The sequence below is a fragment of the Perissodus microlepis genome, chromosome 23 (genome assembly GCF_051167445.1).
Source record: "Perissodus microlepis isolate ML-2025 ecotype Zambia chromosome 23, ASM5116744v1, whole genome shotgun sequence".
NCBI classification, from domain to species: Eukaryota; Metazoa; Chordata; class Actinopteri; order Cichliformes; family Cichlidae; genus Perissodus; species Perissodus microlepis.
Window position 1 is genome coordinate 20,453,342 of NC_140482.1, and position 12,350 is coordinate 20,465,691.

The 12,350-nt window shown below is 39.1% G+C and overlaps 1 protein-coding gene across 15 annotated transcripts in view; it reads left to right on the forward strand.

Moving 5' to 3' along the window:
* Positions 1-12,350, forward strand: part of LOC146361367 (inositol polyphosphate-4-phosphatase type I A-like) — an 86,447-nt gene that overhangs the window by 36,192 nt on the left and 37,905 nt on the right. For all 15 annotated transcript variants that reach the window (XM_084922108.1, XM_084922110.1, XM_084922112.1 and 12 more), the window contains 7 exons: positions 5,363-5,607; positions 6,389-6,433; positions 6,743-6,861; positions 7,494-7,610; positions 7,693-7,772; positions 10,934-11,045; positions 11,546-11,636. In XM_084922108.1, coding sequence (XP_084778234.1) covers positions 5,499-5,607; positions 6,389-6,433; positions 6,743-6,861; positions 7,494-7,610; positions 7,693-7,772; positions 10,934-11,045; positions 11,546-11,636 — 673 coding nt within the window. In that variant the 5' untranslated portion in view covers positions 5,363-5,498. The remainder of the gene's footprint in view (positions 1-5,362; positions 5,608-6,388; positions 6,434-6,742; positions 6,862-7,493; positions 7,611-7,692; positions 7,773-10,933; positions 11,046-11,545; positions 11,637-12,350) is intronic.

Genomic DNA, 12,350 nt, shown 5'->3' on the forward strand with positions numbered 1-12,350 from the left:
TAAAGAACTGGGTTTCCAGTTGTTAGTTTGTGTCTTCAGCATGTGAAGTTCATGCTAGGTTGAGGTATTTGCAGAATTTTCAACTAATTTACCTTCAAAACCTTCTGAGTGGCCTTTTCAGTTTGTTCTTCAGTCCCCTAAAGCAGACAAACACCATTAACACCGTTAAAAATGGTCCACATTCTTTCACTTCTGAAAAATTTGTAAGTAGCACGTTGAAATCTACAGATGATCTGACTGAGGTATTTTAAAAACAAACAAAAGCAGCACTGCAACAACTTTAGACATAAACAAAAGTGGAAACCTTAAAAACTATGGTTATTGATGTTGGTCTAGTCCACCATGCACCGCTTGAGGTTAGTCCTTAATGTTGCTGTGTGATTTGAATAAACTAATCCGTAAGGCCAGTAATGTTGTGGGGATGGAGCTGGACTCCCTCAAGGTGGTGTCGGAGAGGCGGATGCTGTCCAAGATAAAGACAGTGTTGGATAACACCTCCCACCCACTCCATGACATGCTGGTCAGTCACAGGAGCACGTTCAGTGAGAGACTGAGATTACCGAAAAGCACCACTGAACGACACAGGAAATCTTTCCTGCCTGTGGCCATCTCCCTGTACAACGCATCCACTTAACACACTGGTTACTGCTACAACTACACACGTTTCTTTTCCAGCTATTTATTAATGAGTGAGTTGTGTGTGTGTGTGTGTGTGTGTGTGTGTGTGTGTATGTATATATATATATATATATATATATATATATATATATATATATATATATATATATATATATATATATATATATATATATATATATATATATATATATATATATATATATATATATATATATTGTACTATTCTTAGTTAGCGTATTGTCTGCCTTGTTAATGTTGGTTTATAATGGAGCACTGTAACAAAAAAATAATTTCCCCCAGGGATCAATAAAGTATTCCGATTCTGATTGAATGATTTGCTTCCAAACAGTCCTGGTCCTAAGCTGACGGCCAGTCTTCCTGGAAGCAGTCGGATGTTTTGGTCTCTGGGACACAGCGGGACACGGCGGGCTGTCTTTCATAAACCCTTCATAAAGACAGTTTTTATGAAAGACATAAATAGTGCTAATAAAAAGTTGATATGTTATTTAACCAGCGGATGTGCTGTATTCACCTAGGCTGCTCCTGTGTTGTGTCAGCAGTAAACACCCCTGATTCAGTGGCACTCGACAGGAGTGATGTTCATGGCTTAGATACAAGTACCCTCGAGTCTACACCAAGGTTACTGTCGTTAAATTAAACTAAACTAAAACAGTGTAGTTGAATAAAATAAAAACTACTAATAGACCTTTGAAAAAACTTTGGGAACTTGGGTAAAATAAAATAAATATACATAGTTTTGGTATTTGTATATTTTGGTTAAATTTGTGATGAGATGTCTACAAGATAGAGAGCCAAGTGCTTTCAAATGTTCTTGTTATATTGTTATACGTGTCCTGATTTTCCTTAAGCTTTCCTGACATTATTCCAAAAATGCTGTAATAATTTTTTTTAAAAAGCTCGGAAAGCTACCTGAAACTAAACTGAATTTAAAAACCAAAAAGGAAAAAAAAAACCCTGATCGGGCCATATTCATTTCATAAATGTAACATAAATATGTTTTCACGTAAAACAAAAATAACGCTGTTCCACACAACTTTGTTAGCTCTGATTGGAACTCATCTCCAGAATATTTTCATCTTGTTATGCATTTGTTGGTTAAAGTGTAAATTTCATCACAGCTTTAGTTATTGTCTTGTTTTTGTCAGGAAAAACCTGCCACTTCTAGTTAGAATCAACATGAGTGGTCCACTGGAGGTCGTGTTGTTGTTCTCTGGTCCTCCTCCAGCAGATATACTGGTCCCGCTGCTGGGTTAATGTCCAGCTCTCCTGGTTTAATGGCCTGTCTTCTGGTATCTCCTCCACACCACTGAGCATGTGCTGAGATGTTCCATCCTGCAGGAGCTGGACTGTCTGTGCCGCCTTAAACGGGCTGCAGGTACAGTCTCATGCTACCAGCAGGTACAAGGACACAAACTAACACAAGGCTAAACTGGAGGAAAATCAGGGATAAAGAGAAGCACCACCTCCTGAACCATTACCTTATTGGGCTGTCTTGTTGTTGCCACTCCAGTGCACCTGTTGTCACTTTGATTTGCACCAAAGCAGCTTAAATGGACTCACAGTGGATTCTGCTTGCTAGCTGGACAGACTTAGATCCCTACAGTTTAACTGACTTTGTGTCACACTTAGGGCTGCTCGATTATGGCAAAAATGATAATCACAATTATTTTCACTGAAATTGAGATCTCGATTATTTGACGATATTTATTTAACAATAACAATGTATTGAATAATGACTTTAAAGATTGTCAAAAAATAATATAAAATAGTGTGCAAATACTGATAACAGTGCAAATGTTTGCAATATAAAAATAAATGAAAAATGTAAACATCTGTGTTTAGTGAACTTTGCAGTGTTGCTCTGTGGTGCAGCTACGACACTGTAGCAAAGTTTACACACTGTGTCTACTTGATCCACGTCTGACTCCGCGAACCCATAATGTTTCCACACCACTGAAGTTTTTTTTACCTCTCTTTTCAACCAACGGCAGTCACTCTCCTCTCCAAATAACTTCTGCTTAGCTTTCAGAGCTTCCCTCGGGTTCTCTTAATTGTTGTGACACGTGTTCGAAATGCAGAGAGGTGCGCTCGATTTGCCACACGGAGCAGCGCGAGAGTAAAGCACGAGGGAGGGGCTAATAATCGGCTCAGTCATTTTTAATGATCGTTGAAAGCCCAGATCGTAATCGTGATTAAAATTCGATTAATTGAGCAGCCCTAGTCACACTGATGATCAAGTGTTTCTGAGTGTGTAATAAGCTTTTATTTTATTTTTGTGGGCCACATACAGACCACTTTAAATATTTGTGGGCCGTGTAAATAAGTTTAACAACTCATGTGGTCCCTGATATATCTTAATATGAGAAAAGAAGCTGAGCCCAACAAAGCAAAACAGAAAAAGCTGATTTCTATAATAGACTGTGAAAAAACAAACTTTTCTGTCATTTCATTGTTTGTGGGTTAATTACTTTGGTAATAAAATCTATGTGCAGGAGGTCTACAATTAGGAAAAGCTGCAAAATTAATGAAAACACAGTTAAAAATCCAAAGTCTCTGCTCTTCTTCACATTTTTTCAAAGCTGTCCAGTGGACTGGATTGGAGTCCTTACGACCTACTTCAGTCTTCACTTTAGTCTTCACGTCAGGCCCTGGGCCTTATGTTTGACACCCCTGATTTAGTGAATATACATCACCTTTAAAAGGGGGCACAGCTCAACCTTGTGCATGTAGCACATGTGCACTTCTGTGGTGGTTGGGTTAAATGAATAGCAGATACATTTTGTGTGTGTGTGTCTCAGTGAATGAAGCAGTAATGAAGGCCCACGGTGGGAAAAGAGGATGCTCGCTCATTTAAATTCTGCTGCTCGCGCAGACACTGAACCTGCAGCTGATTCATATTTGTAAAAACAAGATTTTCTGTTTGTGTCCTTATGAAAATTAATGTAATGCTTTTGACCTTCTTTACCCTGAACACGCTGCAAGGGGCCATCTCCGCTCTGGCTGTCTGTTTTGTATTTGCATGGAGAGATTTGCATATGATTAAATTATTGAATGTATTGCTGTGTTGTGTTGTGACTCTGATGTGAAAGTGAGAGCCACGGAAAGTTGCTGCATGTTTCTCAGATGCTGAGATGATGCCGTATTGATCGATCCCTGTTAGTGAAATCAGATTCTTCCAGCAACAAAAAGGGTGGACAGTTGAAGCAGAACATGAGCACACAAGCAGAATATTAAATAAGCTGGAGGAAGACGAGCTGAGCCTTAGAAGAACTTATGCTGCAGGCTGCGTCGGCGGCCATTGTGAATAAAGGCTCGAGTTCTCGACCCCAAAAGTCACAGCCGATATTTTCAGTTTGTCCTGTAAGTTTTACTTTCTGTGATTCGTTCCTCATTTCTGTTCTTCAAACACTTTCATTATTGTATTTGTTGGAATTTATGTCGAAACTACACCGCATGCAGTTTTTAGATTTTGTTTCTCTTGAAAGATGTCGTCCTGATGATGTCCAGCTAGTGTCCATAAACCACGAATTCTCTGACTCCTCTGTTTGTGCAAACAAACTTGTTATCACAATAGATTAAATGGACTATATAAGTCTAACCAGACTAAACAAGTCAAGCGTATTAAACAGAGAATAAAGCATAAACAGTCTAAAACAGCAGTGCAGTTTATTTATGTATTTATAGAGGACCAAAACTGCCAAAATTAAAAAAAATAAATAAATGCCACAACAGATGTTGCTGTTAAATGCTTGAAAAGAATATAGATAAATATAGAAGTTAGTTGATGTTTTCTCTAATTTACTTCTTAGACTTCTATTCTAGACTTCTTAGAATTAACTTTATGTTAAAGGATTAACATGCTGTGTGATCATTGTGATCGACTGTGATCTGAGGGGTATACCACGATTCAAAAAGGTCAACAACAGCAAGCTTTCTTTGCTCTACCCTAGTACAAGATGACCAGTATCACAACGGTGGTTGTCAGCTTGCTCTGTCAGCTCTGTTAAGCCGAGCTCTCTAGGCCTGGTGTATGTTTACATAAAAAGGGGTATTTCACTCTTCTTTTACACAAAGAATCCCCGTGAGCGCCCCCTACCCTGATTGGACACGTTAGCATGTAATGATAAAAGGTGAAAAATGTATAAAGAACATAAAAAATATAAAAACAAAAACTAAAAAAGTGAAATGCAAATTTGATTGTAAATAGGACAACATTAATACCCCAGAAAATCATTAATCATTAGATTTGGTGCACAGATCGGTAACATAAACATTTTAACTTTAATTAATTACTGGCTGCACGTCAGATCTGTGAAACTTTAAACTGGATACTTTGAAACATTGAAGCTGACTGTCTCACAGCCTGGTAAACAAGATGTGGAGATAACTTTAGTCAGGAGATCAAAGTGAAATTAACTTGATTGATTGCTCTGGACCAAGTTATGTGTTCAGCATAAGTTACTATGGCGATCAAAGCTGAAGACTTCAAGCTCAACATACCTACAAATCTGCTAATCTGACTTCATGGCACAGCCCTCAGATGATGGGGACATAGGTGTATGTTGTTCCTGGTTTTGGAACTCCAACTGATCATTGATGCCTTAAGGACAAAAGTCATTTTTAAAAAATATAAAATTGCTGTAAATTCTGGTTGGTAAACATCCCTCACCTCTCCTCTACTCTCCGCTCTTGTCCTTTGTAGAGAGGTGAAGCGTTTCCTTGGCGCCGCCGTGGATCTGTGCAGGTGGAGGGTCACATCACATGGGAGTGTGCGACTGCGCGCGTGACGGTGTGTGTTTAGGCCTCCTGCCGTCACTCGCTCCTCCTACTCGACAGGCATGGCGGGGGGCAGGGAGCGCAGCGGCTCGAGGACGCAGAGGCCGTGGTCGGTGTACCGAGCCAACACGCTGGAGCTGTCCAACGAGATGATCAGCTTGGCGCTCGCAGGTCAGAATATCGTGGAAACTGAGCTAGAGTCAGAAACTTTTTAGTGTTTTGTGCATTTTAGCAAAATAGAGTGTCAAATATAGTTTGGTCACATTTAAGGAGCTTGGGTTTAGAAAAAGGTCAAATAAGTCCAACTCACACTGATAAAGCATCCCTGAGGTATTCACGCATTATCAAAATGGTCAGATTTTGTATTTCAAAATAAAAGCCTTTGAAATGTCCTGTATGAGTTTTTTACCTTTGATTTACAAACCGATTACAGGGAAACGTCCTGTGTTCACAGACGTATTTCCCTTTACCTTGATAGTATAACACGTCAGATTGTCACTCATTTAATATCAAGGCAGTCTGATTTGATCTGATCTGATCAAAATAAAAACCTTTCCTATAAAGGTAAACATGGCTCATATAGCCATGAAAGGGATTACAGGAAAACATCCTTTTTAGAGACATGCTATTAATCTAAAGGGAAGTATAATACCTCAGGCTGTCATTCCACGTCAAGTCATTCTGTGTATTTCAAAATAAAAGCCTTTTGAAAGTCTGAGCTGTGTTTACCTTTAATTTAAAAAGACATTACAAGGGTGCTAGTTTCATTTTCATCTAAACATAATCAAAATTGACATAAAGTAGCTTCAATGTTGCAGCTGGAGATGATTTTAATAAATGAACTGCTGGTCGACTTTGTTTTTTAGTACTGCAGCATAATTTATCATGTACAAAAGCTTCAAATGCTGTTTCTCTGACTTAATGTTCTGATGACGTTTGTGTTACTTTGCAGGAAATAGTCAGGACCCAGATGAACCTGTGCTGGAATTCAGTGTGGGTGAGTAATTATGAGCATTTATGATGGCCGTCCGTGACATTTATAACCCGTATTTAAATTTAGTGGTCGTTAGTGCCTCAGTTCATGATCTACTCACTGCAGCTCAGCAGCAGAAATATATCAGACAGTGAGAATATATGAGTATATGGTCAGCTGGTTGTGAGTTAATGAGTATGTGTAATCAATCCAAACATTTTGAAACAAACTCTCCAACCTCGCAGCTGCAAGACTGCTTGTGCAACCACAAGCGACTTCAGAGAGTCTTCCTGCTTGCCTCTTGGCTTGATTTGCTTGTGTTTTCTCACCCAGCATGCACAGACCTGGTGACTCCTTCTCTGGACCGAAAACCCAACACCTTTGTAGCAGTGAGCTGCACGACACCGCCGCAGGCCTTCTGGACCAAACACGCCCAGACTGAAGTCATAGAGGTCAGACTCGTCACACAGATAAAGAAACTGACTTAAAGTTACAGTTGGACTAATGTTTAAGCAGCTCTAGCTTCCATAACGTTGATTTCAGCTTGTAGGTGTGACTTAACTACAGCATAGTGACCTGTTTGCCACCACCCACACCTTCCTTATCTACGTCATTCAGTCTGGATGTGGAGGACGAGGGAGAAATGAATAATAAAACTGCAAAAACACACTTAGAAAAGTTTTGTTGCCAAACACAAATGTGACCTCTGAAAGAGCAATTTCAGAGGTCACATCACTTTGCATTAAATGCATTTATTTACACGCCCCCTCAAGTGCAGAGTGAGTCATCAAAAATAAGGATTTGTTTGGGTAAACACTCATAAATATGTATTTTTATGCATATTTGGCAAAGTTAAAATGATACAGTGTGAAACCAGTGTATTTTTAGGTGTATCTGTATGTGTTGCAATGACTTTCTTCTTCCAAAATGCCTGTTTTGCACATGGTTTGAACTTTTAACTTAAATGTCAACGCAAATTGAAGCTGCTATTGTGTTACTTTTCCTTGAAAATGTGATATGATAATAACAATAAAACAAAACATGAACTGCTGAACTATTTTGTGTAACCTGTGTCTCTCCACAGGGCACCAGTAACCCCAGCTTCCTCAGCAGCATTGCCTTCTTCCAGGACTCCAACATCAACCAGCTGACGCAGGTCAAACTGGCTGCGTATGATGTGAAGGATCGCTCGCAGGGCACGGTACGACCAGCAGCACTGATAATTTTATTTTAATAATTTGAGCAAAGAAGCAGCTCAGCGTGTGAACTATCTGTCTGTCCAGATGTACATGTTGGGCTCTGCACTTTTCCCTGTGAAGGAGATACTGCAAGAGAAGAGCCACAAATTACAGCTCGAACTGCGGTAACACACACTTAAACACACAAACACTTCTGCTTTTTTACTGCTGTATTCAAGATTCTTTAAATTCACCCCAGTTCTTTAAGCAAAACTCACTCCATCTTATTGCTGTTTTATTGCCGTCTTGATGCACCACTTTCACTTTGAAGACATAAACTGACTGCGAGTGAAAGATTTCTTGAAGCCATTTCTAAACAACTGCATATTCCAATATCATAATTACACCCCCACTAATATTTGGTTCAAGGTCTCTTAGCATGTTGCACCTCAACCAGACACTTTTCACAGCCATCAGTGAGCTTCTGGTATAATCCTGGCCTATATTTGACTGCTATTCTTGGCAGAATTGGGAGAGTTAAAGTGTTTGGTTTCTTGGCACAATCTTGGCTTTTAAGCTCAGTCCACAAATCTTTTCAACAGGTCGGGGTTTTGGGAAGGCCATTCCAGAAGTTCAATGTGAACCTGCTTTATCCATTCAAAACTAGTTTTAATGTGTGTTTGGGATCATTATCCTATTGGAACACCCAATTATGTCAAAGTTTCGATGGTCTAGCTGTTGATTTGAGGTCAAGTTAAAGATTTTGGAGGTAGTCCTCCTCCTTCATTATTCCATCCACTTTTTGCATCAACAGTACCACTGACAGCAAAACAGCCCCAGAGCATGATGCACCACCCTGCTTGACAGCTGGTACAGGTTTGAAAACATACCTCTTGTCATTGTGGACAAATAGCTCAATCTTTGTTTGGTTTGACCATAAAACCTTTTTTCTAGAAGGCATCTAGCTTGTTGATGTGGGCAGCTGCAAATTTTAGTCAAGTTTGAAGGTGTAGATCTTCAGGAAGGGGCTTTTCTCTTGGTCAGCACCCTCTCAGTCCATGATGATGTAAAACAGGTGTCACTGTAGACAGAGATTTTGGTCTTCCAGCAGTTTCCGGTTCATGACAGGTTCAAGTCTTGATGGTTCCTGATTTGTTCCTGGGCATCCCTACCAATTTCCTCTCATTTGAGGGTAACAGTTTGGATCTTCTTCCAGACCTCAGCAAATCTGAATAACTTGTACTTAAGTACAGTTGTTTGAACCGATGACCTTGGAATCTGCAGTTGTTTAGAAAAGACTCCAAAAGACCTTCCCAACTTGTTTAAATATACAGTTCTCCTTCTTGGATCTTCACTGAGTTCCTTAGACTTTCCCTTAGTTTTGAGTATTGGTCAGTCCAATGAGTTCTATCAAACAATCCTTTTTATGCTGCAAAGAAAAGCTACCAGTTGGACACAATCATGATCACTAACAAGAAGTTAACAAACATGTGCACCCAGTGTGTTAAAGTTGTTAAAGATGTATGCTGCACAATCATTCCACCCTGGAAAAGAACAGTTAAAAGAAATCATTAAAAAGACAAGATTATCAATCAATCAAGCAATTTATTTATAAGCAGATTTAAAAACAACACAGGCTGACCAAAGTGCTGTACATAATAAAAAAAGTAAAAAGTAGATCAAACACACACAAAGAACAAAACAAAACTCAGTCACAATTAAAAGCTAGAGTGTAAAAATGTATTTTGATTGATTGATCGATAATATTTTACTCATCCCGATGGAAATTGGGTTAAGGCTGCCAGCCTTGCCAGCGCCATACACCATTTTCAAACAGGTTTTAAAAATGTCTAGTGTTGGAGAGATCCTAATTTCAAGAGGCAGACTGTTCCAAGGTTTGGGCGCAGCAATCACAAAGGCCCGGTCTTCTCTGTTTTTAGACTGCTTCTAGGGACAAACTAGAAGCAACTAGCAGCTGACCTAAGAGTTCTATTTGGAGTATTTTTAGTTAACAGATCAGAGAGGTATGCCGGAGCTAATCCATTTAGAGATTTAAAAACAAGCAATAAAATCTTAAAATCAATTCTACAACATACTGGAAGCCAGTGTAAATGAACCAAGGCTGGGGAAAAATGGTCATGTTTACGAGTGTCTGTCAAGAGTCAGGCTGCAGCATTCTGAACTAGCTGAAGATGAGAGAGCAGAGCCTGGCTGATACCAAAATAAAGACTATTACAGTAGTCAAGCCTGGATGAAATAAATGCATGTATCACTTTCTCAAAGTCAGCAAAGGACAAAATGTTCTTTTGTTGGCTTTTACAACAGAATTTATTTGTTTCTCAAATGCAAAGCTGCTATCAAAGAACACTCCCAGATTCTTTGCAAAGGGATTACTGGATTTTTCCAGAGGACCAAGGTCAACCTTAAGAGAAAAGCGAGGGTCAGAAGGTCCAAATAGAACAATCTCAATTTTTTGGTCGTTTATATTCAAAAGATTTCATGCAAACCATGATTTAATGTCATCAAGGCAGTCTAGCCAAAGAAAGATTACCATGACATTCATGCCCATGATGATTGTGTGTAAACTGCTGACCACAATGGTAAGCAAGAAATAAAAGATGCCTGAATTTTAACTGTACAGAAGAAACATTTCATTTTTATGAAACGTTTCTTCTTACTTTGAAAAGTAAGAAGTGTTGTCATTTATGTATTTACAACATATAAAAGCCTGCCTGTCATTTACTTCAATTTTTTTTTCCATCTTGACACAAAGCCTAATGTGGTTAGTAAAATGAAATGATGTGTGACGTCCTTCCTTTACTTTAAGTGTGTTTCCTGCTAAATTTGCAAGACAAAACTTGAAATGGAAAAAGGATATAGTGACAGATTTGTGGTTCTAGTTTTTAGTGTACCACTGAAGAAGATCTGCTGAGGATGTTGGATAGCAGAAGGACATGTAACTCAATATAATCGAAATGGCAGTGGTGGGTGGCACTCTGGAAATGAATCATCCGGCTGAGAAGAAGGATATTTAAAAAAAAAAAACACAGAACAAACGTGGGCTGAGGTGGGAGACTTGAGGAACACCGCATTTAAAATGAATAGGAAACAGGAAGCAAGTATTAGCTAAGGCTGCTAAAGATGTTCTTTCAGAGAAGAAAGAGCCACTGACTGTAGAAGATCTTTATACAGCCATTGGTAAGAACATAGAAGATTAAAAGCGGATCTCTTAATTTTAACCTAGTTTGCAGAAGGTTTTTTGGCACTTAAAAAACCTATTTAGGAATTAAATGATACTAAAAGAATGATTAGCAGCTTTAATGCTGTTTTATGTTCAAACGGGCAGATCAGCAGAGAACCAGCGGGTAGGGAACATCACTGTGGCGGCGTGGCAGATGGAGGAGAGAACAGATCAGAGGATGTCGATGGGACGTCTGCCAGAAAGCATCAACGGCCGGGTAAGAGGCTGGCAGCCACGGGCAGATTTATTTATCTTCCTTGTGATCAGAGTAGATATTTTCCATGATTGGCCAACACTGGCGTCAGTTATTATATCGGCAAGCTCAACAAATGTTCTAAGGTTACATCAATTAATATAATTTTGCATTTGCATCAAAAGTTCTGATGTTTGCTTGTAAAGAATTTGATTAGACTTGTATACTTAAATATCTCAGACAGATTTATGAGTGTTTACGCTTCATTGTCTCTCAAATGTTGGTAAAATGCTGCATGTTTGCTCCTGAGCCTTGCTGTTTTTCTGTGACTGCATATAAAGCATATATATTAAATGATCATGGTACAATAAAGACATCGCCATGTGGCAGTAAAGTCATTTATCTCGGGTTTGTGTAGAAGCTCTGGGAGTGTGGTGTAGGTGATAGTGGAGAGATAAAGGAAGGTGGATGCTGCCTGCCAGAGCTGACGTAGTATAATGTTGGTGCTTGTGCTTGTCCTGCAGACGGTGCTGCCTGTCGACAAGAGCCTGACGGAGTCGATGGGAGTCCGAATCAAGTACGCCTCGTTGTGCAAAGATACCCTGCTGCGCTCAGGTGGGACAGCTTTGCTCTGTGACTCAGTGTGTGCAAAGTAGCGTGGTGTTAGTAAGGTTTTGGTGAAGTTTTGTTTTTCTTTCTTCTTAAATCAGTTAAAATAACTTGGCTACATTTTCCTGTACTTTCCTGATATATTTCTAACCAGTTTAATTAAACATTTGGATCAAAATTGTTTAATCTGGTAACTGAGTAAGCATTTAAAGACATGAATGTTAAACAGATCTTCCTGCATTAAATGCCTTCATTAGAACCCTTTCACATAAGCTTGGAGATCAGTCCGTGGATCCCTGGCAACCTCTGGTGGGAAGGAAAAATGTTTAATTCCTGGCTGGTTGTTGAGTGGTTGCTAGAAGCTGCTGTCAGTCACATGGTGGTGCACAATAAAACCTCCGTTAACAAGATGTAAGCTTGTTTAGAAACACTCGTTGTTTACTGTTTGAGTGAAAGTGAAACTCTGATAAACTGTCACACAAACCAGAAATGGCAAAAATTTGCCTTCAGTGTTGTGCCAACACACCACAACTTGTAGGTATTTTCTAATTGTTTTTTATTTTTATTTCATTTTGACTTTTGATTTTCAGTTCAGTTTAGTTTCAGTTAAGTTTCCAGAGTGGGTTTTCTTATTTCAGTTTAGTTTCTGTTGTTTGAAAATGTTTAGATTTAATGTAGTTTCTGTTAGTTTCACTGGTAGTTTTAGTCTATTTAATTAAG